At 49.1% G+C, this 27,723-nt stretch overlaps 3 protein-coding genes across 11 annotated transcripts; 2 read left to right on the forward strand and 1 right to left on the reverse strand.

The window, feature by feature from the left end:
- Window positions 1-41: 41 nt before the first annotated feature.
- Window positions 42-6,142, reverse strand: ABHD14B (abhydrolase domain containing 14B). Of its 4 annotated transcripts, none has more exons than XM_074198105.1 (5): window positions 6,065-6,083; window positions 5,270-5,391; window positions 4,353-4,584; window positions 2,324-2,565; window positions 42-1,013 (listed from the first exon to the last, which is right to left on the reverse strand). In XM_074198105.1, exons 3-5 carry the CDS (start codon window positions 4,561-4,563, stop codon window positions 834-836), a joined length of 633 nt encoding a protein of 210 aa, XP_074054206.1. In that variant the 5' UTR covers window positions 4,564-4,584; window positions 5,270-5,391; window positions 6,065-6,083; the 3' UTR covers window positions 42-833. The 4 variants fall into 4 exon arrangements, with proteins under 4 accessions (XP_074054206.1, XP_074054205.1, XP_074054204.1 ...); XM_074198104.1 differs by having other exon boundaries at window positions 4,353-4,587; XM_074198103.1 differs by lacking the exon at window positions 5,270-5,391 and having other exon boundaries at window positions 4,353-4,587; window positions 6,065-6,142.
- Window positions 5,477-17,536, forward strand: ABHD14A (abhydrolase domain containing 14A). 5 transcript variants are annotated; one of them, XM_074198098.1, is made up of 5 exons: window positions 5,477-5,520; window positions 14,918-15,126; window positions 15,845-15,960; window positions 16,114-16,349; window positions 17,117-17,536. In XM_074198098.1, the coding sequence occupies exons 1-5, from the start codon at window positions 5,515-5,517 to the stop codon at window positions 17,297-17,299; spliced, it is 750 nt and encodes a 249-aa protein (XP_074054199.1). In that variant the 5' UTR covers window positions 5,477-5,514; the 3' UTR covers window positions 17,300-17,536. The 5 variants fall into 5 exon arrangements, with proteins under 5 accessions (XP_074054199.1, XP_074054200.1, XP_074054201.1 ...); XM_074198099.1 differs by lacking the exon at window positions 5,477-5,520 and adding an exon at window positions 6,220-6,296; XM_074198100.1 differs by lacking the exon at window positions 5,477-5,520 and adding an exon at window positions 6,505-6,568.
- Window positions 17,537-19,458: 1,922 nt separating this feature from the next.
- On the forward strand, window positions 19,459-27,411 carry ACY1 (aminoacylase 1). Of its 2 annotated transcripts, none has more exons than XM_074198107.1 (15): window positions 19,459-19,535; window positions 20,414-20,545; window positions 20,848-20,912; window positions 21,065-21,169; window positions 22,427-22,521; window positions 24,552-24,628; window positions 24,821-24,910; window positions 24,983-25,039; window positions 25,204-25,277; window positions 25,378-25,427; window positions 25,557-25,701; window positions 26,128-26,196; window positions 26,572-26,651; window positions 26,805-26,865; window positions 27,105-27,411. In XM_074198107.1, exons 2-15 carry the CDS (start codon window positions 20,440-20,442, stop codon window positions 27,267-27,269), a joined length of 1,239 nt encoding a protein of 412 aa, XP_074054208.1. In that variant the 5' UTR covers window positions 19,459-19,535; window positions 20,414-20,439; the 3' UTR covers window positions 27,270-27,411. The 2 variants fall into 2 exon arrangements, with proteins under 2 accessions (XP_074054208.1, XP_074054209.1); XM_074198108.1 differs by lacking the exon at window positions 19,459-19,535 and adding an exon at window positions 19,802-19,902.
- Window positions 27,412-27,723: the final 312 nt, after the last annotated feature.

A 27,723-nucleotide genomic window follows, 5' to 3' on the forward strand; every position in this document is an offset into this window, starting at 1 on the left:
ATAGGGTCAAGGTAACAGTGTCTGAGCTGGTGAGACAAGGATAAGAGTATCTGATTGATTTATTTTTCTATTCCTCTCCCAAGCCCCCATGATTCAAGGGCAGGAAGAGGCAAACATTAGAGTGGCAGAGATTCAGGTGGTAGGATAGAAAGAAAGAGATCCCCTCAACAGATGTTTACAGTAACCTCCTTCCCCCAGCAGAGACCAGAATGAAGCACTAATGGGGAATTGAGCCTCTACCCCAGGACATCTGAACTCCAGAGTTGCAGCCCTCCCAGATGGGGCCACTACTTTTCCCACCATCCCAGGGAGCTCCTTTGCCCCTGGACACCTCAGCTGGCATGTGTCTGTGTGTGTGTGTGTGTGTGTGTGTGTCCCATCCATGGATGTATTGCTACATTTGCAGATGTTCCTAGATGTGTGACATCTCTAAGCACATGTGTAGCCAAAGACAGAGGAAAAGGAAGAAGGTGTGGAGAAGCCTGCAGAAAAGGAACTGGGGAAGGCTGGAGTCAGAGGGGAGCAGAGGAAGCACAGTGAGAGAAATGTTTCTAACCAATTACCCTTCAGGTGGATTAGATCCCTGGTTTGCACCTCCTTAATTCTCCTGATTCTTCTCATCTGCCTACAGCTCTGAGGAAAGAGAAAAAGAGAGACAAAGAGACCAGATACCAGACAGACAGATGGTAGGCCCACTGGGCAGGCAGGGAGACTGTTTGACAGGTCAGCCAAAAAGAGAGGTAAGAGGCCAGGTAAAAGAGGCAAGGAGGTAAGTCCCCTCCCCTCCCCCCAAATCAGAAGCCATTAGGATGGACTAGGACTAGCCTAGGTCTTTATGACAACCCATTCAGGAAATCCAGGAGCCCAGAATGCCATTCATCCGGCCTATCCAGGTAGCAGGGATGTCCTGCGCCTGTCATCACCATCACCTGGTGGTTTGGCAGTTGTTGCAAGTGCTTGAGACTTGACTCCCCCATGGGATCCTGGTCTCCATACACGATCAGAGTGGGAGTCTGGGAGGGAGTAGAGAAAGGGTAGAGGAAGCCATTCAGGGACCTGTTCACCTCAGCCACTCCTAATCCCTGACCTCCAGGTCTCCTGACCCTAACTGCATCCACCAGAGGGGAGTTCTATTCCCTGAATGAGAAAGGAGATGAGAAACATCAGTGTGGTGATGGCAGGGGCAAAGTTCAAAGAGCTTCCCCCTGATTAAGAGTCCCACAACAAAGGAACAATAAAGATCAAACCCAGAGTAGATGGTATGCTCCAATTCTAGTCAGCTCTTCCCCTTCCAAGCAGGTTGGACTCCCTTTTTAAGAAATGTCTATTCTATATTTAACAATTATTTATTAAATACCTATCTATCCAGAGCACTGTGCTCACCCCAATCCTAGCACTAGAGAGTAGATGGTGCTAGGGAAGAGAAGGATTTAAGTAACTGACTATCCATATTTGCCATAAGGGGTTCTTTCTTTCTTTCTTTCTTCCTTCCTTCCTTTTCTTCCTTCCTTCCTTCCTTCCTTCCTACTCTCTCTCTCTCTCTTTCTACTCTTCCTTCCTCTTCCTACCTTCCTTCCCTCCCTCCTTTTTTCTTTCCTTCTCTCTTTCTCTCTCTTTTCCTTTCTTCCCTCCTTTCTTTTGTTTTAGAATTTTTTTTTATTTACTTAAGGCAATGGAGTTAAGTGGCCTGCCCAAGGCCACATAGCTAGGAAATTATTAAATGTCTGAGGCTGGAATTAAACTCAGGTACTCCTGACTCCGGGGCTGGTGCTCTATCTACTGCACCACCTACCTGCCCTTTCTCCCTCCTTCCTTTCTTTTCTCCTATTCTTCCTTCCTTTCTTCCCTCTCTCCCTTCTTTCTTTCTTCCTTCTTTCTTTCTTCCTTCCTTCCCTCCCTCCTTTCTTTCTACTCTTCTTTCTTCCTCCTTTCTACTCTCTTCCTCCCTTTCTTTTCCTTCCTTCCCTTTCTTCTCCCTCACATCTTTCTTCCTTTCTTTCTACTCTCTTCCTCCCTCCTTTCCTTCTGTCCCTCCTTCCCCTCTTTCTTCCTTCCTTCCTTTTTCTCTTTTTCTTTTTTCTCTCGTTTTTCTTTCTTCCTTGCTTACAATGGCAAGGTAGGAGAGAAAATAAATGCTTGTTAATTGAAAAATGTAAAATAAAAGTTACATTGAAAAAAAAAATTTTCCCTAAGACAGCATCCCTTTGCTCATGGAACTTCCAGTCTAGTAGGGGATGATGTTTTGCAGCCTCAATCCCTGCTTGCTGGGATTGCCTTTCATCATCATTCCTTCTCTGTCCCTCCCCCTTAGACACACACATACCTTCACTCGGCCATAGTCAGCTGGGCTGACTTTATCTGTGCAGATTGGGGCGACAGGTACATAGCCACAGAGCTGAGAGCTGGGTGAAATGAGGAAGGGAAGTGCATACATTCCACTTAGAGATGGGCTGACCAGGACTGTGGGACCCAGCTGCAGAGCTTCCAACACAGCTTGAAGAAAGCTGCTGGGGGCCAGCTCCCCGATGGGTGTGGGGGCGACTGCCTCCTTGGAGTGTCCTAGACCTGGAGGGATGGAGAGAAGGGTGAATTTTTTCCTGATGGTGGATCCCAACTACTCCAGTGAATCAGCTATTTTGTACCCGCTAGGATTTACAACCAGAAGAGACTAAAGATATCAGTGCTACAATGGAGGTCAGTTTACTTCGTATCAGACGGCATTTATAGCCAAAAACTGACAGGGAGCTATAGTGGACAGAGCTCTGAACTTGGGAGTCATGAAGGGCTAAATGCAAATCCAGCCTATAACCAGTCACAACCTCCTTGAGTCTCAGTTTCCTCATCTGTAAACGGGGATGATAATAGCAGAGTGGTGAGGATGAATTACCATTTGTAAAATATGAACATACCCACTAGTCCAACTCACTTCCTTTATAGAGTGTAGTGTAGAAAGTGTGTTGGATTTAACTTTGAGTTAGGTTCAAATCCTGTTTCCAATTTACTAGCTGCTTGAGCATGGATAAAGATTTGATCCCCTAAGCCTCACTTTTCCATCTGTAACATAGGGATAATATCCATAATATTTGTCTTTGATCCTTGTAAAAATCAAATAAGATCATTCAGGGCTTACCATGGACCAGTAATATGGACTATCATACTGTGCTTATTTGGAAGGTAGGAAAAGGCCAGGGGAAAAAAAAGATTTGAAATATCCAAAAGTTGATATTGGATGCTGGAGGCTAGAGGCAACCCCTTAAATCCACTGAGCAGAGGAGGAAGTTATATGGGAGCTGAATGGAGAATGGATTAGAGTGGGGAGAGACTCAAGAAAGGGAGAGTGGTTGGGAAGGCTGTAGAAGAAAAGCTGAAGACCTGAAGGAGTTTGGTGGTCAAATGAGTTAAAAAAAAGGATATGGGGGGGGGGGGAATGACAAGATTTAGCAATGAGTTAGATCTGTGGGTTGGGCAAGAGTGAGAAGCTGAGGATGCTACAGAGCCAGCTGGAGTGATGGGGGATGGAGGGTGACACTAGGAGGGAAGTTTGGGGAGGGATATTCAGGGTCATGATTACAAAGCAAGAATCAGCACTAGAAGCCAGGTCTTTGTTCTGTTCTGGACATGATGAGTTTGAGATGTGTGTAGGACACCCAGTTGGAGATGCATTGTGATGGTCCAGTAAAGAGATCTTGGCTGCATAAATAGATCTGGAGACCATTCACACAGAGGAGGACTACTTGGGTATCTGTATGTGCAAATAACCATTAGTGTTTTTACTGCGTATAAGCATCCTGCCTTCTTACCTGAGAGGTGGGTGGAGCTGCGTTCCCATCCCCCATTCTCTCCCCCATATCGTCCAGCTCATGGGCCAGTAGAGGGAGAGGAGGGCATAACTTAGGCTAGAAGATAGGATAGAGATCTAGGGGCCTCCTCCACCCTTTGAGTGAATCTGCTTGTTCACCACACACTCCCCCCGCCCCATAGATATACTATGTGTGTGGTCCTGTGGTACAGTCCTAGCCCCAGTGTTGCTATTCACAGGCTCTGTGACAGGGCCATGTTACTTTAGCTTCACTGGGTCTGTTTTCAAGGGTTATTCCTGAAGTCCTGTTCAGCTTGGACATTCTATAAATCTGGTCCCTTTCCTTTAGGTAGAATAAGGCAGGACCAACAGCTCTGTTCAGAAAGCATGAGATGCAAGACCTCTTATCTTTCCATCTATTTAGAAGGCTCTGAAATTGTAACCCAAACAGTCTTGTTTTCCTAATCATTGCCCTTGTCTCTTGTTGACCGAATGAAGGCACTTTCATCAATGGGTCTGGTAACCCATCCATTTTGACACAATTGTCCCATACCTGGCAGATCAATTCCCACAGCCCGGTAGCCAGCCTGGGCCAGTTTGTCCAAGGTGCCCAGCTTAAGCCAAGTCTCTGAGGAAAAGCGGATGCCGTGAAGCAGGAGCACCGAGGGGCGAGGGGTCTGCCCACTAGCAGGCTGGGCCTCCCTATAGAAGAGCTGCTGTCCATGCACCTGGATGGTGCCTTCATTGGACTGGACACTGGCCATGCTTCCTCTTCAGGGCTGGGCCTGCTGGGGTACAGAGCACAGGGATGGGAGGGTTGCAGCCAGAGGACCTGATCTGACTGGGAAAACAAGGACTAGGAAGGGAAGAAGGCCTGAGGATAGAGAGGAAGCCAAGGACAAGAGGACAGGCTCCTGCCAAGCACATGGAAGGGAAGGCAAGGGGAACAAGCATTTAAGTGTCTACAATATGCATGTAAGTGTGCCAAGTGTTTTATAACATTATCTTATCTTCACAGCAACTAGGATGGGGGAGGGGAGGCCCTATTATTCCTATTTTACAGTGGAGGAAACTGAGGCTGGCAGAGGTTAAGGGACTTGCCCAAGATCCACAACTGTTAAGTATAGGAAGCCACTTCTGAGCTCAGTTCTTTCTGACTGTAGACCACTGGAGCCACATGCTGTCATCCTCCAAACCAAAGCAAACCTGAGGCACCCACTGGGTGCTCTTGGATCACCTGTAGCATGCTAAGGATATAGGTGTGACCCTTAGACTCTAAATGGATACACCTAAGCCCAGGATGTGGATCTGGCTCCTGTCTATGTGAGGACCATGGCTCTGGAGCTCCACAGTGTCTCCTCAGCAGTTGATGAATGCTCATTGAATTGAAGGCCCTAGACACTTAAAATGGGACGGGCCAAGCCCTAGAGCTGCTAGAAGGCAGGTATATGTGATATACGGTCCTATTACCGGACGAATCCAGGCTGCTGATCCTGTCTGTCCCGAGCTGGGGTGGCAGGTGGCCAAGGAAACAAAGACAACTCCTCCCTCCCCGGACTCACACTTTGGCCTGGACTCAGCCTGGGCCCCACCTGGGGGGGAGGGGGACAAAGAAGGCTGTGGGGGATGGGGAAAGGGGTTCCTCGGGTGACAAAAAGCTGGGGGGGCCAGAAAAGGATCCGGTGGGAAGGAGGGAGGAGAAAGGACCTGGGCATATGGGGGTGAGGAGAGAGAGGGTCCGTGGGGCTAGGGGGCCGCAAGATGGAGGAGGGGGAAGGGGCAGGGGTGTTGGGGAGAGAGGGCTCTCTGGACTGGGCAAGTCTGTATTGGAGGAGAGAGCACTGGACTGGAGGGCCAGATGTCGGGGCAGAGGGCAAGGGGTCCGGGGGTGGCGGGATTGGGAGAGAGGGAGGGTCCTATGGACTGGGGGCGGGGGGAAGGGATTGGGGTGCAGTGAGGCTGGGGGAGAGGTCCATGGGACTGGGGGAAGGGATTGGGGTGCAGTGAGGCTGGGGGAGAGGTCCATGGGACTGGGGGAAGGGATTGGGGTGCAGTGAGGCTGGGGGAGAGGTCCATGGGACTGGGGGAAGGGATTGGGGTGCAGTGAGGCTGGGGGAGAGGTCCATGGGACTGGGGGAAGGGATTGGGGTGCAGTGAGGCTGGGGGGCGAGGGAAGGGCCGGGAAGCAGGGAGAGTGGGCAAGTCCATGGGGCTGGGGGCGCAGAGCCTGGGGGCGGGGCGAGGCGGGCCCGGGCCGGGCGGTACCTGCGGGCTCGGAGGGTCTCAGTGCGGGCGGGTCGGGGCCGGGACACCGTGGGGCGGCGGGGCGGGAGGGGCGGGGCCACCGTGGGGCGGCGGGGCGGGAGGGGCGGGGCAAGGGGCGGGGCCATGTGGGGTGGTGGGAGGGGCGGGGCCACGTGGGGCGGCGGGGCGGCGCCCTCTGGTGGCGGCCCCGAGCGAGCACGGAGAAGGGGTCCGGGAAGCCCGCGCAGAGGAGGTGGGGTCGGCGCTGCCCTCTCCGAGGCGGCGGGGCAGGACCCGGGGGCCCGCCCTCCCCGCCGCACCCCCGTTCCCCGGCCCCCCGCGCCCATCCCTCCCGGGAGCCGCGGCCAGCGCGGCGGGCAGCGCCGCGGCGAGTCCGGGAACTCGGCTCCGGGCCGCTGACGCGCCGCCGCCCGGCGCCGCCATTGGCCGCGCCCGCCCCGCCCCCTCCGGGAGATTGGCGCCGGACGGCGGCGCGGCTGCGGCGCTGGGGGCGGGGCGGGCCCGGTGAGTGTGGGGGAGGGGCTGCGGCCGCTCGGGCTCCTGGGAAGGCCCGAGCCGAGGCGGGGCCGGGCCCGCGGGGGAGCGAGGGTGTGTCCGCGCCTGTTTGCGCATGAGCGCGAGGCCCGGTTTCCGGTGCGTGCGGGCGGGGGGCCTCGGGGAGCCGCGGACCTTGTCCCCGGGGGCCCGGGGGGGGGGGGGCTGGGCCCAGGCCGCTCGGGGGCGCGCATGTGCGGGGCCGCGGCGCGGGGGCCCAAGGAGAGCGGCTGCTCAGGATGGAGAAGCTGGGCCCCGGGCCGGCCCGCCCGCCGCAGGGGCGCCATAGGCGGGCGATTCCCTGATTTTGCACATTTCCCTGCATCACTTGCTCCAAATTCTCCCTCTTCCTGATTTCTTGGCCCAAATCGCTATCACCCCAGACCCTATACCTAAGTTCTTTTTTTAATTAGGTTTTTATTTATTTAAGGCGATGGGGTTAAGTGTCTCGCCCAAGGCCACGCAGCTAGGTCATTATGAAGTGTCTGAGACCTCATTTGAACTCAGGTCCTTTGACTCCAGGCCGGTGCTCTATCCACTGAGCCACCGAACCCCAAGACCTAATTTCTTGCTCCATTGTTGTATTCCATTAAATTCTTATACCGCAGTTTGATCACGTCCCAGTGGATGGATGCCCATTGTGCTTCCACTTTTTCATTATAATAATAATAGCTAACAACACCAACCATAGTGTTAAGAGCTTTACAGTTATCCTGGGAGCCTCCTATCCACCCTGGGAGGAAGGTGTTATCATACCCATTTTACAGATGAGGAAGCTGAGGCATACAGGGGTGAGGTGACTTGTCCAGGGTCACAGATCCAATAAATAGCCAAAGTCAAATTTGAACTCAAATCTTTCCCACTTCAGGTCCACTGCTGACTCATAACATTTTACTGTTCTGCCTCACTTAAATCCAATTCACAAGCGAGTCACCCTTGTGACCTCATGGAAGAACAACCAGAAAAAGTGTTACTATGAATTACCGTGGTACTATATAAGATCTTTCTGGTTTTTACTTCATTAGGGTAAAGGGAACTCCCCTATTCCCCAAAATTGTTTTCTAGATTATATGAACCAGTTCACAGGTCCATCAACATCATATTAGTGTGCCTGTTCTCCCATAGTCCTGTCTTTAATGATTTTTGCCATTTTGATGAGCATGAGGTGAAATACCAAGGTTGTTTTCATTTGCATTCCTCTTACTAAAAGTTGTTTGGAAATTATTTTTCCATAAAGTTGCTGATAGTTTTCGCTCCAAAATTGCAACCTGTTCATTCATGGCCTTTGACAGCTTAACTATCATAGAATGGCTATATATGAATTTACTTTTGTCTTCTATCAGGATTTTTTTTTTTGATTGTTGCAGGTCATTGGGGTTAAGTTCAGGTAAATCAGGTAAAACATTGTCTGAGACAGCATTTGAACTCAGGTCCTCCCTAACTCTAGGACCAGTGTTATATCCACTGTACCACCTAGTTGCCTTGAGAATTTTATTGCAAAGATTTTTCTCCTGTTCCACAGTTTCTCTTATCCTAATTGCATTAATTTTATTTAAAAATTTTATATAGACAAAATTTTCTTTATTTTTTTCCCTATCCCTTGTTTGGTTGAGAATCCCAATCTGGGAAAACAGAGTTCTGTTTTCTGATTTTTCTTTTTTGGTGTGACCATTTACTAAATATTTAGTCCCTGTTGCGATTTGAAGCTTATTGAGCCATGCTGTGGTCGCTGCTGGTCTTTTTCTAATTTCTGGCAATCTGCTTTCCAGTTTCCCCAGCGGTTCTTGTTGAGTAGATAGTGCTTCCCCAAAGAGTTTGTGTTTTGAATTTCAGGGAACTGAACAGCTGGCCATTATTTTATAGAGGAGGAAATGGAGGTTGAGGTTGGGTGACTTGCCTAAGGTCACACAGCTCATAAATGGCATTGTTCAGTTGTTTCAGTCATCTCTGAGTCATTTGGGGTTTTCTTTCAAAAATTCTAGAGTGTTTTGCCATTTTTTTCACCAGGTAAGTGACAGAACTACTCAGATCGATGTGTTTGGATTCCAAATTGTGTGTTCTTTTCAGTAGAAGAGCTTCTGCTTTTGGGAATTTTCCCTATTACTGTTGTAGATACCATCATGTTTCTGATCAGCCAAGCTTGCAACCTTTGACTCCTTGCTCACACTGATTCCATGTGACCAGTGTTTTGGCACATCTCTCTTCCAGGTTCCCTTCTCTTTATTCACATAGCCACTTGCTTTTGTAATTCAGACCATTATTTCTTGCCAGGACTAATTGGCCTCCCTGCCTTAACTCTCTCCTTACCATATCCATTGGTAAGGGAAGGAAGGAGAAAAGGGGAGAAAGGAAGAGAAGGAGGAAGAGAGGGAGGGAAGTAAGGAAGGAAACATTTATTAAAACTATGTTGTAGGCACTATTATCAGCTCTTTAGAATTATCTCCTTGGATCCTCACAGCACTTCTAGGAGGCATGAGCTATTGCTGTTCCCATCTGCCAGGTTTATGGCACTTGCCCAGGATCACACAGCAAACAAATATCTGGGGTTTGATTTGAACTGAGGTCTTTCTGATTCTAGGCCCAGGATAAACAGGTTAATCTGAAGAAATCTCTGAGGGTGTAGAAAGTTTTCCTAAAGTTTAGGTCCAATGAGCAGAACGGGAAGAACATTGTATATAGAAACAACAACACTGTGAGATGATTAACTAGGATAGACTTAGCTCTTCTCAGTAGTACAAGGATCAAAGACAGTTCTAAAGGATATGTGAGGAAAATTCCATCCACATCCAGAGACAGAACTTTGGAGTCTGAATGCAGATCAGAGTTTACTATGGTCACTTTTTTATTTGTTTATTTTTTTTCCTTCTTGTGGTCTTTCCCTTTAGTTCTTTCATAGCATGATTAATATGGAAATATGTTTAACATGATTAAGCATCTATAACCTATATCAGGTTGCTTGTTGTCTTGGAAAGGGGCAAGGGAAGGGAAGGAGAACATTTTACAAAAATAAATGTTGAAAACTATCTCTACATATAATTGGGAAAAAATACTATTAAGATTTTATTTTTAGGGGTGGCTAGGTGGCATGGTGGATAAAGCACCAGCCCTGGAGTCAGGAGTACCTGGGTTCAAATCCGGTCTCAGACACTTAATAATTACCTAGCCATGTGGCCTTGGCCAAGCCACTTAACCCTGTTTGCCTTGCAAAAACCTAAAAAAAAAAAAGATTTTGTTTTTTTAAAGTATAGATCCAGGGGCCGCTAGGTGGCGCACTGGATAGAGCACCAGCCCTGGAGTCAGGAGGACCTAAGTTCAAATACAGCCTCAGACACTTAATAATTACCTAGCTTTGGGCAAGCCACTTCACCCCATTGCCTTGCAAAAAAAAAAAAATCTAAAGTATAGGTCTGATGTTGCCAACAGCCTCTCAGCCAACATCTGTGGCTTCCTTTTACCTTCAGGAGCACCTTATAAAGCTCAATTTCCAAATCTTATACTTTATTTCCCTACATACACACACACTCAACAATTCAGGCACACTGGTACACTGGCCTATGCTCTTGCATCTCTATCTCTTGACTTTACCTTGGTTATCCTCCCCTCCTCCTCCGTCTCTCCCCTTCTCCCCCACTTTCTAGCTCTACCTTCCTCGTCCCTTCTTCCCCTCCTCCCTCTCTCTCTGCCCTGGCTTCCTTCAGTCTCACTCTCTGCAAGTGGCCTCTCTTCTTGCCAAGGAGATTTCCCTCTTGCGTAATCCATTTTAATCTTATGTGTACCTAGTTATCTCACATATGGGCTCCTCAAAGACTGGAGCTGTTTTTGCCTTTCTTTGGCCATCCTTCAATGTTTAGCACAAACTGGCAAGGAGCAAGGTAAGTGTTTCATGTTTGGTAACCCACAGATTTACTGATTATTAATGCCAGTTACGTAGGTGGTGTAATGAAAAGAGTGCTGGGCCTTGAGCTGAGTCCAAATCTAGCCCCACACACTCCTATTTGGGTGACTCTAGAAATCACCTAACATCTCTCTGCTTCAGTTTCCCCATCTATAAAAGGGAGATGACATGGTGGATAGAGCTCCAGGCTTGGATTCAGGAAGACTCATCTTCCTCAGTTCACATCTGACCTCAGACACTTAGTAGTTGTATGACCCTGGGCAAGAAATTTTACCCTGGTTTACCTCAGTTTCCTCATCTTTAAAATAAGCAAGAAAGGAAAATAGCAAACTACTCCAGTTGACCCCAAATGGGGGTCAACAAAGAATCAGATATGCCAGGAACAAATGAACATAATAACAAAATGTGTAAAGGGCAATGTATATAAGTGATAGAGACTGTGTTCTGTGCCAGAGATGTTGTGTGACAAAGTTGCCAGGCTAATAACCTATGCCCCACCAAGACCTGAGGACCATTCTCAAGGTCATTGTTTCTTGTTCTCATAGAGGACCCAGGATCATGATATCAGGAAGGTGATGTCATGCCATGCAAGTGAATTGGATTTAAGGGGCCGGGGACTGTGCAAAGTCATCAGCTTCACTTTCTCCTCTGGACCCATCTGTGTCCAGTGGCCAAATATGGATCAGGACAACTGGAGATAGCCCCAGTGTGCAGTGGGAGACCTTGGCTTTTTTAATCTAAGATCTTTGACAGGTCTCAGTTTGACTAAGGCAAGGCCTGTTCAAAGACCATTACCAAGAATGGAGGGGGTGGTGCCCCAGAAAGCAGGGAGGCAGATCCAGATTTAGGGCAGGCTTGAACCAGATTAAGAGTCTTTGGGATTAGTAGATTGGGGGTAGCTGGGGGGTGGAGTAGGTAGAGTAGATTAGAGAAGGGAGGAATTAGGGAGGTTTTAGAATCCTGCAAATTATGCCACATTCCTTGTCAGAGGGAATATCTGTTACCCAGTGACATCTGAGTCGAGGATTTCAGTTGCCTTCAAGAAAGTTAAGTGATTTTTTTCAAGTTCATACAACTAGCAAATAGCAGCTGTAGCTCAATCCCAGGTACTTGGACCAAAAAGCCAATGTTCTTTCCACAGCTGAGTGACAGAGTAACTAGTCTGCTGAACTTAGATTCATGAAGATCTGAGTTCTAATTCTGCTTCAGATGATTACTTCTCTCTATCTCAGGTTCCTAGAATGTAAAACAAAAATACCAATAGTGTCCACCTCATAGGATTATTGTGAGGAGCAAATGAAATGATATGTGTAAAAACACTTTGCAAATCTTAAGCACCATATAAACATTAGCTATTATTGTTATTATCTCGATTTTATATATAGGATCCTTAGATTGTAAGACTGAAAGGAACTGTAGATTAATTCAACTGTTTTAATTTACAGATAAGGAAATTTAGTCTTAGGAGTTTAAGACCACACAAGTGGCATAGCCAGGACTTTAGCTCTAACTCCTCTGACTCCAAATTGAATATTCCTTCCACTATTCCATGGGAAAGCTAGGTGTTAAGTGGATAGAACTCTGGGCCTGGAGTCAGAAAGACTTAAGTCAAATCCTGCCTTAGACACTTCACTAGTTGTGTGGGCAAATCATTTAATCTCTACCTCAATGTGTTCAACTGTAGAATGGTGATGAGAGTACCTACTTACAGTTATGGCTGTATAAATAGAGAAAAGGGACTGTTGTGAAAAAGTAGGAACAATATGATTGAGTGTGAGTTGAGAACGGAGCCAAGGTTTCAGGTCTGTGGGCCTAGGAGGGTGGCCATGTCCTTGACAGTAGGAGGCAAGGTTTGGGGGAGAAAGATAGCACGTCCTTAATTTCATTAACATTAATTTAAATCCCCTTCAATTATTTAAAAACATTATTCTGAGAAAAGTCCATGGGCTTCACCAGATTATCACAAAAGGTTAAGAAACCTTGGTAATAATAAGGAAGAAGAGAAGGCATAGGGCAGAGCATCCCCACCTTTGATTGGTGGGGATGACATAGATAAAGAACCAGCCAAGGCTGTGGTTTGGTCAGACATCTAGATGGGAGCCTAACCAGCAGTATTGGGAAAACCTGGAGTGTAGAAAGTGATCAACAGTGTCTATTGCTGTGGAGCAGGCAGTTAAAAGTGCATTGGTGACTTTAACTGAATGGTGAAGTTTAGAAGTTGCTGATACTTTAAAAGAGAGGAGACGCATGTAGGGTAGATGACCTTCTCAAGAGATTTCTGTGATTTGGGCCAGTGAGTCTAAAGGATATTGTGTAGATAGCCACAAAGAGGAAAAGAGCAAAAGGATTCTAACTAGCCGAGGTAGCAGGATCAAGAGCAAGTTAATGAAGGATTGGGAAGACACAGACAAGTTTGTAGACAGCAGGGAAGGAACCAGTACATAGGAAAAGATTGAAGATAGAGTCTGGAGGCATTCTTCTGGAGAAAACAGAAAGGGATGAGATGAAGGGTGGTTACAGAAGGGTTGACTTTGGCAAGGAAAAAGGTCCCTTCTATCAGACCCCAGAGTAAGGGAGGAAATCTTAATATTGTGAGGTAAAAAGGAGAGGGGAAGAGAGAACTCTCAGCAAATGTTTTCATTTTTTTAAAAAATGAAGTGTGAATCCAGATTGTGAACCTAGAGGGTTAGGAGAGGGCATCACATGTGGTGCTTGTATGAAAGTATGAAAAAGATCCTGTGGAGAGAGCATTCTGAAAATACATAGAACTATTTGGCTTCTGTGATAAATTTGAAAGGAGTGAAACTCAAAAGAGGAAGGACTACTTAGTGAAGATGAAGATGCATCAGTAAGAATCTAGGAATATTTCAACTTTCCCAGTATCATGACTGGTAGAAGTGAGAGAAGGTGTAGCCAATACTAGAAAGTGTGATAAGGAAAGTGGGCTTCGTTAGGAGGGAGCCTAGTTTCAGGAAGGGCCAAGGAAGGAGGAATAAAGGAAGAAAGTGGTTTGAAATGAAAGGAAATATATTCATTCTGAAGTAAGCATTCCAGAAGGCACAATGGAAGGGGTGGGCAGAGCTGAACTATGGAGCAGGGTTTAAGTAGACAGTAGTAGGAATGCACCCAGTTTGAGGATGTGGAACAAGATTTGTACATTAGTAGTAAGGGGGTTTGGAAATCCTGGATTGGTATAGGTGCCCCAGGGTAGGCCCAGGGATCAAACAGACAGATTTTTCCCCTGGAGAATTGGAGTTTGAGCAGGGTGATTCTCTTGCCCAGGATGATAGTTTTGTGGTCCTTATAGTCCAGTTTTCCCTTTGCTTGATAGTAAAAGTTCCTTTGGTGAAACCCGAGCCTGAAGGGCAATGGGTTTCTCTCTCTTCCACCCTGATTCTGGAAGGAGCAGGGCAGGACACTGTCCCTTCAGGGGCTATGGGTAAGTGGCAGTGGTCTCAGACATCAATCAGGCCTTGCAAATGACTTGTTGCTTGGCTTGAAGAGGAATTCCTGTGATTTGGGTCAGTGAGTCTAAGACACCCTACGAGGACCTCAGGGACAGATGGAAAAAGCCCAGGGCCTTTTGGGTTTGATGGGAAAAAATGTCTTTGCAAATTCATGGGGTGACGTTGGGGTTAGGACAGGGACATGGCATGTGGATGTCTAAGAGATCTATAAGGAAGAGGACAGTTCATATAAGATGTTTGTGTATGAAAGCATAAGATCTGGGGGTAAAACCATTTGTAAGGGACATATGCATCTGTGGAGGGGACATAGAATCTGGCAGTCAGAGAGGAAAAGAGCCTTAAAGAGCATGGGGGATGAGCTGTCCTTAAATAGAAATGTGCTTCCCAGGATTCTCCTCAAGTCATCCTGCAGCCACCACTGGGGGATCCCATACACCAACTCTATTGGTGAGGAAGGGTGGGGCACTGTTCCTCTGGGATGTCTCCATGTTGCACATGGACCTCAGTCCTCCCTACTCGAGGACTTAGCAAGCTTGAGGGAGATGGGGGGAGAGCCCTGGAAGTGAAAAACCCAGTGTTAGTCAGTCCCTCCTTGAGTGGCCTCTACTCTGCCCTTCCTGGTGCTTCCTCGCCAGCTACTTTGTGGATTTGTCCTGAACCCAGAACCTTTGGCTACTGGGGTGGGTCCTTGGATGGGGGAGAGCCCAGCCCCTGATGCACTCGATCATACCCCAGGCCTGGGAGAATGAGGGAACGACCCGGCGTGGAAGCTGGGTCCTGGGCCCCAGAGCTAGATGGGCCACCTTCCAACTAAGGTTGGCTCTGATAACCCCAGGGGGATGGGCTAGAACCTTTTCTCTGACCAGTTCCAGTGGGGTCAGTTAGATATGGTGTCCGATGAGAAGGGTGTGTGTTTGGAAGTTCCTTCCTTAACTCTCCCTTTCCTGTTGCCTGCAGGGCATGCAGGGTGCCCCCAAACTGCCCAAGGGGGTCCTGCTGGCCCTGGGCCTGCTCCTCACTCTACTGCTCTACCTGGGGCTGCCTAGTCTACCCCAGCCCCTCTTCTGGACCTGGGACAGATATGATGTCACCATCCTGGCTGGCCTTAGCCACGGCAACTCCTCGCTCTTCTACAGGGAGGTGCAGCCCCTTTACAATCGACACAGGTGCGTGCCTGTCCAAAGGCCCCCTCTGCTGGTGCTGGCCTCCCAGAGTCACCGGCCCTCTCCCTTCTGGCCGGTGCTTCAAGGATGCCGGACTTCTAGCTCTTGGGGCTGAGCATCACCACACCTAAGCTTTGAATCCTAGCTTTACCTGGAAGCCTTGGATTTGGAGGCCAAGCCCAACTCTTCCTGTCCCTACCTGGGTAACCCTGAACAAATAGCTTTCCCTCTCTGAGTGTAGGTTTCCTTTGAAAAATTAGAAAAATCAAGGGATTAGATTAAATGGTCTCTGGGGGGCCTCTCCAGCTCTGACTCCCTTTATCCTAGGAATCTTGTTACCCTTCTCAGCATCAGTTTTCCCATCTGTGAAATGGGATCATAATTCTGGCACATTGTTTGCCTCATGGGGTCAGATGAGAAAATGTGAAGGATAAAGTGCTTTTGTAAAGTGCTTTAGAAATCTCCCTGTCCCTGGGACCTATCTCTTCATACCATCTCCTCTCCCCCAGTAGAATACTGGAGAGAAGGCTGGAGCTCCTAGGGAAGATTGGGGAGGGGTGCCTCCTAAATAAATAGAAATCTTTGGAAGGTCAGTGTGATGGAGGAGGCCTTTTACACTCAGCTGGATTTTCTTCCCCTTCTCAGGGGTCCAAGGCTGGGGGTGCGGGAGGAGGTTCCAGGCTCCTTGAACCCCCAGGTTACATATCCTGTTTTTCTATAGGATTGAGGTGGTGTTTCTCCATGGAAAGGCCTTCACTTCACACATCTGGCAGCAGCTGGGGACCCTGGAGAAGCTGTCCCGTAGGGGCTACCGGGCCATTGCTCTAGATCTCCCTGGTGAGACCCGGGATCCATGAGGGGGATCTTTCAGGGAAAGAAGGATCTCAGGCAAGACCTGGTGGCTTCAGGGCTGAAAAATAAGGGGGAAGCTGGGGAGGGCCATCAGGAGCCCATTCCCCTCCCCACCCCCATCCTCTTTCTGTCTCCCAGGTTTTGGGAACTCATCCCCCTCCCCTGCAGCCAGGACAGAGGTTGGACGGGCAGATCTCCTGGATCGAGTTCTACAGGACCTGGAAGTGAAAAACCCAGTGTTAGTCAGTCCTTCCTTGAGTGGCCTCTACTCTCTGCCCTTCCTGATGCTTCCTCACCAGCAACTTTGTGGATTTGTCCCCATTGCTCCCACCTTCACTGAGAACTATACACACAAACAGTTCTCAGTCATCAAGGTACATCTGGGAGACTTGCAGAAGGGTGCTGCATGGGGTGTGTGTGTGGGGGGACATGCGTTACTGGGATTCCCTAGTCCGGGGGGAGTCACACCTTCCCAGGATCATAGATTTAGCACTAGAAGAAACTAGAAGAGAAGTGTAGAAACTGAGGCCTAGGGAGGGGTAGTAAGAGTTGGAGGCAGGATTTGAACCCAGCCCTCTGATTCTGGAGCCACCATCTCTGTGTCCTCTTTGAGATGCTCTCCTCAAGAGAACTTGCCCTGAGGAGGACATGGTTTTTGATTGTTGGGAGAACTACAGAGGCTTTAGAGTTGGAGAATGTAGGTTAAAATCGTGGCAGCTGCTCCCTACCAGACCACTAAACACCTGTGGATTTCACTGTGCTTCTCGTGGTCTCCCTTTTTCCAAGAGAAAGGAGACACTGTCCCATCTTCAGGGAGGTATTGGTGAGCTTGAGACAGCTTACCATGGAAGGAGCCACAGGCATCTATGCCTTCCTGAACTAAGGACCCAGTTTATCAATGCTTTGATAGTATTATTCTGGAAAGGCTGCCCAGTGGAGGTGGACTTCAAACCTAACATTGAAGGGGAGCAGGGACCTGGGATGAAGCTCGAAGGTCAAGGACCAAGGCTTTGAGACAGGAAGCCCAGAGGAGAGGGCTATGGACTAGCGGGTCAGCTTCCTGGCTGACCTGGGGGCTCCCTGCTTGAGGACTTACCAAGCTTGGACTTTTTCCTCCCTTTCCACTACTATCCCCCTACAGACACCCACGCTTATCATATATGGAGCTCTAGACAAAGGCCTGGCCCTGGAGTCTCTGCAGAAGCTTCGCCACCTTCCCAACCACTCCATAGTGAAGTTGCAGGAAGCTGGCCATGCTTGTTACCTCCACCAGCCCCATGACTTTCACGATGCGCTGCTCACCTTCCTTGACAAGCTGTCATGAAGTCTGCATCTCTGGGATGGCCATCCTGTTTCTGGGTGGGGCAGGGTGGGACCCGGGACTCCCAAGAGACTGGGGTGGGGTTCGGAGGACTTTGGCAAGACAGTGCCTTCCTGTTCCCCAGTACCACAGAGGGAGAAGGCAAAAGACTGATAGAACTGGGAAGGAAGGCATGGTTGCCCTCTTGGGGTCTTGCCAACCCCTACTCACTTGAACTTTAATAAATGAACTTTGCTTCCAGAGTATACATCTTTTTGGGTGTTGGGGAGGGCAGGAGGTAGAGGGGGAAGGGTGGGAAGGAAGGATATAGGATCTGAAGCAATTCACCCCACTGCCATGCAGCATCTGACCTAGAGTCATTTGATATTCTGAGGAGGGGGATAGAATGGACTAAGGTAGCCTGGAGGCAGAGAGCCCTGGACTAAAGCCAGGAGAACCAAATCCATGATTGGAGGTTTTTTACCCTTAACTGGCTGTGTGTTCCTAGGAAAGTCCTTTCTCCTATCCAGAATGGTTTCATCTCTAAAGCAAGGAGGTTGAAATGTAGTTGGTAGGCACTCTAGCAGCTGTCTATAACAACTCAGACTTGTAAAAGCATCCCCTCTACAACACGACTGAGAAGATTTATCTAGTCTTTGCTTTGAAAAAACAGGGTCTAATAAGGAAATCCCCAAATTGCCTTGGAATAATAGCTTGCAGACTGGGCTCCATTTGATTCTCACAATCTTTGAGGTACTTTGAGACTGAGAGGGGTTTTAAGTGACTTGCTCAGAGCTCCCCAGCTAGGTAGTGGCTGATGCAGTGTTCGGATACTCTTCTAGCTGGTGCCTCCCTGTGTCACCTTTGTGCTTAGACTAAACAGCACTTGAAGACAGGGCCTGTGTGCCTGCAGAAATGGCTGATCAGGGCAATTTAAAGAATTCATTAGGGCTCTCAAAGGATGGCAGCCATGTCTCTATGAGATGGGAGGGCCTGCTCAGGACCCCCAAAGACATGGTACAGCCATCACAGAGGACCCCAATTAACTTTGTTTCCCCATCTCTATGAATGACTTAGGCAAACAAGGAGACTACAGGGGTAGGGGGAGATTTGAGGGGAAGGAGTGGCTGTATCCTAGGCTCAAGTGCCCCTGCTTCTGTAAAAGAAGTCTGTGAGACTGCTCACCTCCTAGATCAGGGCAGGGCCCATGAAGAACAGAAGTTGGAGAGAGTAGAACACACAGTGAGGCCTCATCTCTGAGGCTCTGTTCTGCTCTGGCCTGTGTTTCTGTGACTTGGCTGGGCTACTTGTCCTGGGGGAGTGAGGTGGTTCAGGACTCATTTTAGCCCTGTCCCAAATCACAGACTGCTGAATCAGACTTTTCCTCTCTCTCTCTCTCTCTCTCTCTCTCTCTCTCTCTCTCTGTGTGTGTGTGTGTGTCTGTCTCTGTCTCTGTCTCTCTTGTCTCTCTCTGTCTCTGTGTGTGTCTGTCTCTCTGTCTGTCTCTCTGTCTCTTTCTCTCTCTCTGTCTGTCTCTGTCTCTGTCTCTGTCTCTGTCTCTGTCTCTCTCTCTCTCTCTCTCTCTCTCTCTCTCTCATCTCTGTCTCTCACCCTCCTCTATCTCCTGAGGGAGCTGCCTTAGCCCTTGGCACAGGGGAAGCACAGGAAGCAAGTTCAAAGATCTCCTGTGATGAACCGGCTTGTCCAGAAAGAACAAAGGGCGCTTGCGGTCACTGGCAGAAGCTCCTGCTCACATCCTAGGACTTGGTTCCTCTGGGGTCCCAAAGCCTGGCTGTGCCTGTCTGGGACCTTGGTCCAGGCCGTCCCAGAGCCCTCCCGGGGGCGGAGTGCCCACCCAGCCCCACCTAAGGGTCCTTTTCTCTCTAAGAGAGCCGCCCGGGCTCAACAGCCAGGGAGGCCCCTGCTCATACTGCCCCACTGATCGATCGGGGTGCCCAGGGTGGGGGGCTGGGCCGTCTGGAGCAAGGATGGCTTGGGGGGCCCGAGCTCTGGTTTGGAAATGTGGCCTGGAGGGTGCTCGGCCGGATCCGGGGCAGGACTGGAGTTGGGGTGACCCGGCTCGGGCGCGCTGGGCAAGGCGGGGGGCCGGGCCTCGGTGACAGCGCGGGCGGGGCCGGGGGCGGCGGCCGGGGGCGGCGGCCGGGGCGGAGCCTCTCCCCAGGGGCGGCCGGGCCGGGCCCCGCAGGCCAGATTGCAGCCTGGGCCCAGAGAGGCAGAGCTGGGGATCCGCACGTCCCGGGTAACGGCGGGGGCTGGGCGGCGGGGAGGGACCCCGGCGGGGCCGGAGCCCGCGTGGCCAGGCCGAGGCCCGGCGTGGAGCTCCGGCTCTCACACCCAGCCCGGGCTCGGGGCCCGAGGGAGGCGGGAGGCGCCCGAACGGTGGGAAGGCATCTGGAGGGTCCCGAGGCCCCTGGCCCTCCCGGGGAAACGGAGGTCCGAGGGACAGTGGGATCAAGCAAGGAGGACGCACAGAGGCAGAGAGGGATCCACAAGTGGTGTCTTGAGATGGGGGGGAGGGCCGGGGCTGGGGGGAGAAGAGGTCTGGGACTTTGCAGGAATGGAGACTCCAAAGCCTGGGGATGGCAAGTGGGCAGAGAGGCCCTAAGGTAAGTAAGAGGGTGGGGGGCAGCTCAGTAGAGGGACTCCGCTTCTTGAGTGGAAATGTGATCTCAGACACTTCCTAGCTGTGTGACCCCGCGCAAGCCTCCTAATCCCGGTTCCCTCAGTTTCCTCATTTGTAGCATGAACTGGAGATGATAAATCATAGCATTATCTTGCCAAGAAAATCCCAAAGAGTGAGACATGACTGAATGTCTCTGCACAGAGCAAGGAGTTGCAGTGATCTTTTGAGGAGAGGGAGAGAGGCTGAGTTTGATTGGGCCAAGCAGAATGGAGATCATTGAGATGGTTCCTCCACTACTGAGCAAAAAAGGAAGCTGACCTTTGGATCTACTCACTCTTGGGCTCCCTGCCTTAACAGATTATAGGCTTAAGGGACTAAGACCTTGGATTCCTTTAAATGGGAAGTCCTGGGGATGCAGGGGGAGGACACTTGGACCCCTGAAAGCAAGTTGGAATGCTTTCCAAAGAACTTCTACCATTCTTCTTCCTATCCAGCAAGGGAAGGGAATAAGGTATCCACTATGCCTGGCCAAGACTGCCACCAGCCCTCAGAGGGGGAGCATCCGGCTGTGACACGATTTCGCCAGTATCTCCGAATCCAGACTGTGCAGCCAGAGCCCAAGTATGGTGAGGAAGCTCAAATGAGGGTCCCTTGCAGGAGGCACTATGTCTCTGAATGGGCTGGGCATGGCTGGTAAAGACAGACCTTGGACATCAAGCTTTCATGGCCCCCATCGTGGTTGGTCCAGTAACCAAAGGAATTATATCAGGCCTCTGAAATTTACAACTTGACAAACTCTGACCCTTGTTGATCTTGGACTGGGCAAAGAACCCTGGAGAGAAAGAATCCCCAGTCAAATCCTGGAATGGGATGGGATCCAGTCTCCCCTGCCTTTCCTATCCTGCCAGCATTTCTCTTTCCCCTGCAGATGAAGCTGTGCTTTTTTTGGAGAAGATAGCCAAGGATTTGGACCTTGAGTTTCAGAAGGTGGAGGTGAGGGGAGAGTTGGGTTCTATGACCCAACCTGAGCTTTGGGTAGAGGTAAAGGAGGGGTGAGGGGATTGGACGCTAAACTAACAGGAGTGGAAGATTTCTTCATGTTCTTTAATCCTCTTCAATTTTGCCCCATTTTTTCCTTTTGCCAGGTGGCCCCAGGCCGAATAGTGACAATATTGACATGGCAAGGCACAGATCCCAAGCTCCATTCCATTGTGCTGAACTCCCACACTGATGTGGTGCCTGTCTTCAAGGCAAATATCTGGGGGCCCGAGCCGAGGGTGATAGAGAGCTCTGGTGACATCTCTCCCATGGTTCCTGGTCATGCTACATGGTCCAGCATCTTTTATCTCTTCAGAGGAGCTTTTCCTTATCAGCCAGGGAAGCTTGGCAAATGAGCACACCTAGTGATAAGTGCCTACTTCTTTTTGAAAGCTTATTATGGGCTTTCCTCCCAACAACTTCATGAGACAGGTTGTACAAAGATGATACCCATTTTGGAGATGAAGCAACTGAGATTTAGAGAGGGTAAAAAAAATTGTTTATGGTCATTGAATAGGTGTCTGTCAAGACTTGAACTCTCATATATAAACCTAGACCTGTCTACTGCTCTTCTTAGAATCCACGTGAATGAAGGCTGAGGAAGAAGGGAGTCACCTAAACCTCTGCAATTTGAAACTTTATAAACTCTCTCTCCCCTGTTGATCTTGGATCTTGGATCAGGAAGGAAACTGGTCTGGATAGAGGGATGGGAAGAGTTGGAAATGGTTGAGAGAAGGGGTGCTGTAACATGATTAATATGGAAATAACATTTTAACATGATTGTGCATGTATGATTTATCTCAGATTGCTTGTTGTCTTGGAGAGGAGGAAGGGAAAGGAGAAAGAAAGGAAGAACATTTTACAAAGATGAATGTTGAAAACTCTCTTTATGTGTAATTGGAAAAAATATTATTAAAAAAAGAGAAGGGGAGGCGGCTAGGTGGCGCAGTGGATAGAGCACCGGCCCTGGAGTCAGGAGTACCTGGGTTCAAATCCGGCCTCAGACACTTAATAATTACCTAGCTGTGGAGCCTTGGGCAAGCCACTTAACCCCATTGCCTTGCAAAAGCCTAAAAAAAAAAAAAAAAAAAAAAAAAGAGAGAAGGGTATACTGGTTACATGTGGGATGGGGATAGGGCAGATAGTCTGCCACTCCTGAAGTATGTGATGCAAATGAAAAACAGATCAAGATATGCAGGATGAGAGCTGGCAGAAAGAGTTCTGTTTGAAATGAGGGAGCAGTGAGTTTCAGGTTGCTTTGGGAAGTTATAGGGACCTCACAATCCAGGAAGGCTTCCTGAAGGCGGTGGGCCTTCAAGGACCACTTTATGTTATGAGTGGCAGATGGAGGAAGCAGATGACCCCTAACATGGAGGAAGGATATTCTGGGCAAGTCACAAGAATGGGATCAGACAAAACCCAGGTATGCATGAACTTATCTTCTAACCCTTTGCTCTTTTTGTCCTCAGGAACACTGGCATCATGATCCCTTTGACGCTTTCAAGGACGCCCAAGGGAACATTTATGCTAGGGGTGCCCAGGACATGAAATGTGTTGGCATTCAGTGAGTCCACACCCATTGGGAAGACTTCCATACCTCTCTTTCTGTCTCCACATGGCCCCCATCTCCTTTTCTGGCTTGGTTTCCCTTTCTGGGAAACAGAGGACCACAAGAATGAATCAGAGAATTTGGGAGTGAGAAGGGACTTCAGAGGTCTTTGCTTCAAAGTCCCATGCTACCTACACTCCTGTCCTTTCCAAGTCTTAGTCTTTGATCTAGTGTCTAGCATTCCCCTAGGCTCAGCTTGAGCCTCAATCTACAGGAAACTCAAGCCTTCTCTGGGGTGTCACCTCTTTTCTTCTGAACAAGACAGTGCACATTCTTAAGTGTTTCTCCTAAAGGGTCCCAATCAACCTCAACAGATATCTCCAAGTTCTTTCTTCCTGCTCGGCCAGGCAGAACCAGTCTGATCTGCCTTCCACAGCACAGTGCCTCTAATGTTTGAAGACAGAGAATAGCCCCCAAATTATATCCCTCTTGAGCCTTCTTCAGACTAATTTTAACAGTAGCTAACATTTATATAGCAGCTGTGTCAGACACTGTACTAAGCACTTTACAAATATAATCTCATAGGATTCTCACATAATTCCCATTTTTCAGTTGAGGAAACTGAGGCAAATAAGTTAAATGTCTTGCCTAGGTCATACAGCTAGGGTCTGAAGCCATATTTTAACCTGGGTCTTCCTAGTGGAATTTGATAAGGCCACAAGAAGTGGTACTGGCTCCTCTCTAATTCTGGGCAGTCTGCTTCTCTTAATGCAGTCTAAGAGAGAATGAATTTTGGGGGGTTGCCATATCACACTGCTGATTCTTGATGGACCTGCAGACCACTGGCTGCCAGCGATCGATGGCACCCTTTAGTCTAGTGTGTTTTCATTCTATCTGGTACCATTCAACATTGTTACTGACATGTTAAAGCACAGGTAGTATGCTTCAGATTGCTGATGACAGAAAGAGAGGATTAATATACTGGAATACAGAATTCTATTACAGATATGTAACAATTTAGGAAGATGAAATTTAATAAGGGGCAAATGCAAAGTCCTTCCTGGATTAAAACAACAATAACCACCACAACAATGTCAATTGTAAAGTACAGGATGGGGAGATGTGAAATAGTCCCACAGTCCTAAACTGTGGAGTTTGGGCAGACTGCAAGCTCAATAGGAGTTAACAATGGACTATGGCAGACCACAGTTCTGCTCTTAGAATTTTAGGCTATCTCATTCAGCTTGAGGGAGGTGATATACCATAGTCCTCTTCCCTGGTCAGAATGAACTTAGAAGAGTAAGTCAATAAGCATTTATTAAAATCTTCTGTGGATCAGTCATTGTGCTAAGCAAAAGACAGTGCCTGCCCTCAGGGAGCTCACAATCTAGTAGGCACTGCAATTTAGGGAGGGCCTGTCCAGAGGAAGGTAGCCACCCAGGCCACGTCACAAGATGACAGCTTGAAGAAGAGTATTGTGTAGCCTGGCCAAGATAAAACTTGGCAAAATTAGGTCCTTGAGAGCATGGATGGTCTCTTTTGTGTTCATCTCCTTATCACCTAGGACAGTGCCTGGCTTAGAGTAGGCACTTCATGTTGATGAATGGGTGGTTGCTTGATGTGGGGAGCTGTCTTCTAGTATATGAAGAGCTGGCATGGGGACGGCCAGGAGGAGACTGCTTCTGCCTTCTCTTGGAAGGCAGAATTAGAAACAGTGGGTAGAAGGTCAAAGAGGCAGATATCTTTTTTGATAAATGGAAAAAAAAATTTTCTTCCTCTGACCTGCCCCAAAGTGAATGCTTCCCAAATCAGGGTTCCTCATCATTGGCAGTCTTTGGGCGAAGCCTGGAAGAATACTTTGAGAAATTAAAAAGGGATTTAGAACTCAATGCCCCCAGAGGTCCCTTCCAATTCAGATCTTTTAATGATCTGAGATTCTTGGGTGGCCAACTGGGGGATCTTGGACCTTGGGTTACCTAGACTCTACACCTATCTCAAATGTGAATGTTATATATGCCCCGGTCTCATTCTTGTTGTCTTTCCAGGTACCTGGAGGCTGTTCGGAGGCTAAAGGCAGAAGGGAAGCGTTTTCCCAGGACTATTCACCTGACATTTGTCCCTGGTATGGCTGTGGTGGGGGTTGAGAGTAGGGGAGTAGGTTAGTGTCAGGGGCCCACTGGGGGTCTCCATCCTTGCTTTGGGAAAGTGGGCTCCTCCAGCCCTAGAGCAGAGAGCAGATGGTGGGCATGAAATGTGAATGTATGTCTATATGTGTTTGTCTCTTTGCTTCGTGGTGCTTCTGTTGCCTGCTCAGATGAAGAGGTTGGAGGACACCAGGGCATGGAACTATTTGTGAAACGGCCAGAGTTTCAGGCTCTGAGAGCTGGTTTTGCCCTAGATGAGGGTAAGTCCTGATACTGGGCAGGGGGTCTGGATGGTCTGGGCCTAGACTCAATCTTGACTTCTCACTCCCTAGGCTTGGCCAGCCCTACAGAAACCTTCACAGTCTTCTACAGTGAACGGAGCCCTTGGTGTAAGTAGAGCCTTTCCCCTGGTTTGGGTGGAGTTGGGGAAGGAGGCGAGAGAGAGCACCTGACCTCTGCCTTTGGGGAACCCAGGTCCAGGGTGGAGACATGTCCTTTCCCACGAGGAATCCTTAGTCTAAGGGGGTAAATAAAATAAGCTTCTGCTCATCAGGGCTCCGGGTCACAAGCTCTGGGAACCCAGGCCATGGCTCCCATTTTATTGAGAATACGGCAGCAGAGAAACTGGTGAGTTGGGAGCATTGGGAAACCTAGAAGACGGGGGTGGGCTGTCAGTGGAGTGCCCCTGGCTGACTTCCCTCCCCCCCACCCCTGGGTGGCTCTACAGCACAAGGTGGTCTCCTCAGTCATGGAGTTCCGAAAACAGGAGAAGCAGCGGTGAGAGATCCCCTTTGTCCCTTCCCTGGTTTCTGTCCTTTGCCTCTCCCTTCACCCTTGTCCTCTTTGGGGGCCCTTGGAAAGGGGATCATTGGGAAGTGTTGGGGTTGAATATTATCTTTTCCCCAGGTTACAGTCAGACCCCAGCCTGACTCTGGGGGCTGTGACCACCGTGAACCTGACCATGCTGCAGGGAGGAGTTGCCTTCAATGTAGTACCGGCCACCATGAGTGCTAGCTTTGACTTTCGAGTTGCACCAGATGTGGACACCAAGGTGCTGGTGGTGGGGAGGACCTTCACCTGGTTTTACCTCCCTGACCCAGGGCTTACCCCCTGTTTCCCAGGACTCTAGATAATTCCTGCCTTCCGGCTGGTAGAAAGAGCTCAGGTTTTAGAGTCTAAAGACCTAGATTCAAATCCCAGTTTTAGTATTTATTAGAAACCAGATGACTCCAAATCTTAGCCTCCCTAAGCCTTAGTCCCCTGATCCATTAACTGAGGATAGCAATTCTTGCATTATGTGAATCACAAGGTAGTTTCTAGAAAATCATTTTACTTAAAGTGCTATAGAAATGGGAACTGATATTTTCCTTCCAGAATTTCCACCTGCCTCTGCTTCTTAACTCTGATTTGATTCTTAGCTCAGATGGCAGGGGTGTGTGTGGGGGTACTACCTCCTTGCTATGTTTGTGTCTCCTAGGCCTTTGAGAAAAGAATTCAGGGCTGGTGCCAGGAGGCTGGGGATGGTGTCACCTATGAGTTTCACCAGGTATATGGACCCCTTTGTTTCCTCTCCCCACCCCCCACCCCCAACAAGGAGCCTTTTTTTTTTTGTTGAGTTTCACAATTAAGAGCCTAGGAAACGGTACTATTAGTGCTCCAGGTGGGTTTATATCTATGTATATGAGAGAATGTTATAGACCATATAGGGTATGTTTGTATGTAGGTCTATAAAGATGTATGTGAGAGTAAATCAGTGCATATGTTTGCTTGTATCTGGGTCTATATTTGTATGTGTTGGTTTGTGGGTTTTTGTGTTCCTGTACCTATGTTCCCACATGCTTGCACACAGGGGTGTCATCTCCCTGAAATTGGGATTGGGAAGGCAATTTCTTTGACCCTTGCTTTATCTGATCCTCCTCAGCAATGGACAGAGCCTCGGATTACAGCCATAGATGCCTCTAACCCATGGTGGGTTGAGTTCAGCAGAATCTGCAAAGAGATGTAAGTAAGGCCCTGGAACCAAACATCTCCCTGACCCTGGTCCCATGTCCTGTTCTGCTGTTTTCTTTCCTTCTGTTTCCTCTCATTGACATGGTCCCCATTTGAGGTCCCCCATTCCCCCTTGTAAAGACCTTTTTATCTTCCCCTTGCCAGGAATCTCAGTGTGAAGCCCGAGATCTTCCCAGCTGCCACTGACAGCCGCTACCTAAGAGCTGTGAGTATCTCTACCCTTCTGCTTTGAGATCAGGCCAGTGGGAGCCAGCTAGTTCTTTTTAGGACTGGGAAGGGCAAGGGAACTATCTGTGTCGGGGAGAAAAGAGGGGGCTGACTTCATCTCTGGGACCCTGGCAGGGGAGTGGAGTATTCTCCAGAGTCCTAAGGTGCAAGGGAGAGAGGAGGCTAGCCTCTTCCTCTCTGACCTCCCCTCTCCTGATGCCATCCACATGCTTGCAGGCAGGAGTCCCGGCTCTGGGCTTCTCCCCGATGAACAGGACCCCAGTGCTGCTGCATGACCACAACGAGTTCCTGAATGAAGCTGTCTTCCTTCGGGGCATTGACATCTACGTGCAGCTGCTGCCTGCCCTGGCCAGCAGGCCGGCCCTGCCCAATGAATGCTGATATCCCTACCTAACAGTAGCCTCTGGCTTCTCCAGTGCCTTCCCCTCCCCAATCTTCTAGGGCTTGGGGACCTCCCTTAGGCACCCCCTTAGGAACTGAATGCCAAAGAGCCCAATCTCCAATAAAGCTGATTTGGTGCTGAGCTGTCCTGTGTTATCTCTCCACTGATAGATGTACATGCCTGCTCTCCTTCACTCACTTGGCATCTTCTGCACAGCCCTTTCTGGTAACTGCAGGAGGAAGGGGGGGGCGCTCTTAAGGGGAAGACCAGTGATAGAAGAAGTGCTGCATGATGAGGGCTGGACCTAGAGTCTGGAAGAACTGGGTTCAGATCCTGCTACTGGCACTCACTGTGTGACCATAGGCATTAAAACCATTTAACATCTGGACTTCAGTTTTTTTATTTGTAAAAAATATTTAGAGGCATTTTTTGTAGCAGCAAAGGAAGGAGTGA

Source organism: Macrotis lagotis, chromosome 8, assembly GCF_037893015.1.
Source record: "Macrotis lagotis isolate mMagLag1 chromosome 8, bilby.v1.9.chrom.fasta, whole genome shotgun sequence".
Taxonomy (NCBI): Eukaryota; Metazoa; Chordata; class Mammalia; order Peramelemorphia; family Peramelidae; genus Macrotis; species Macrotis lagotis.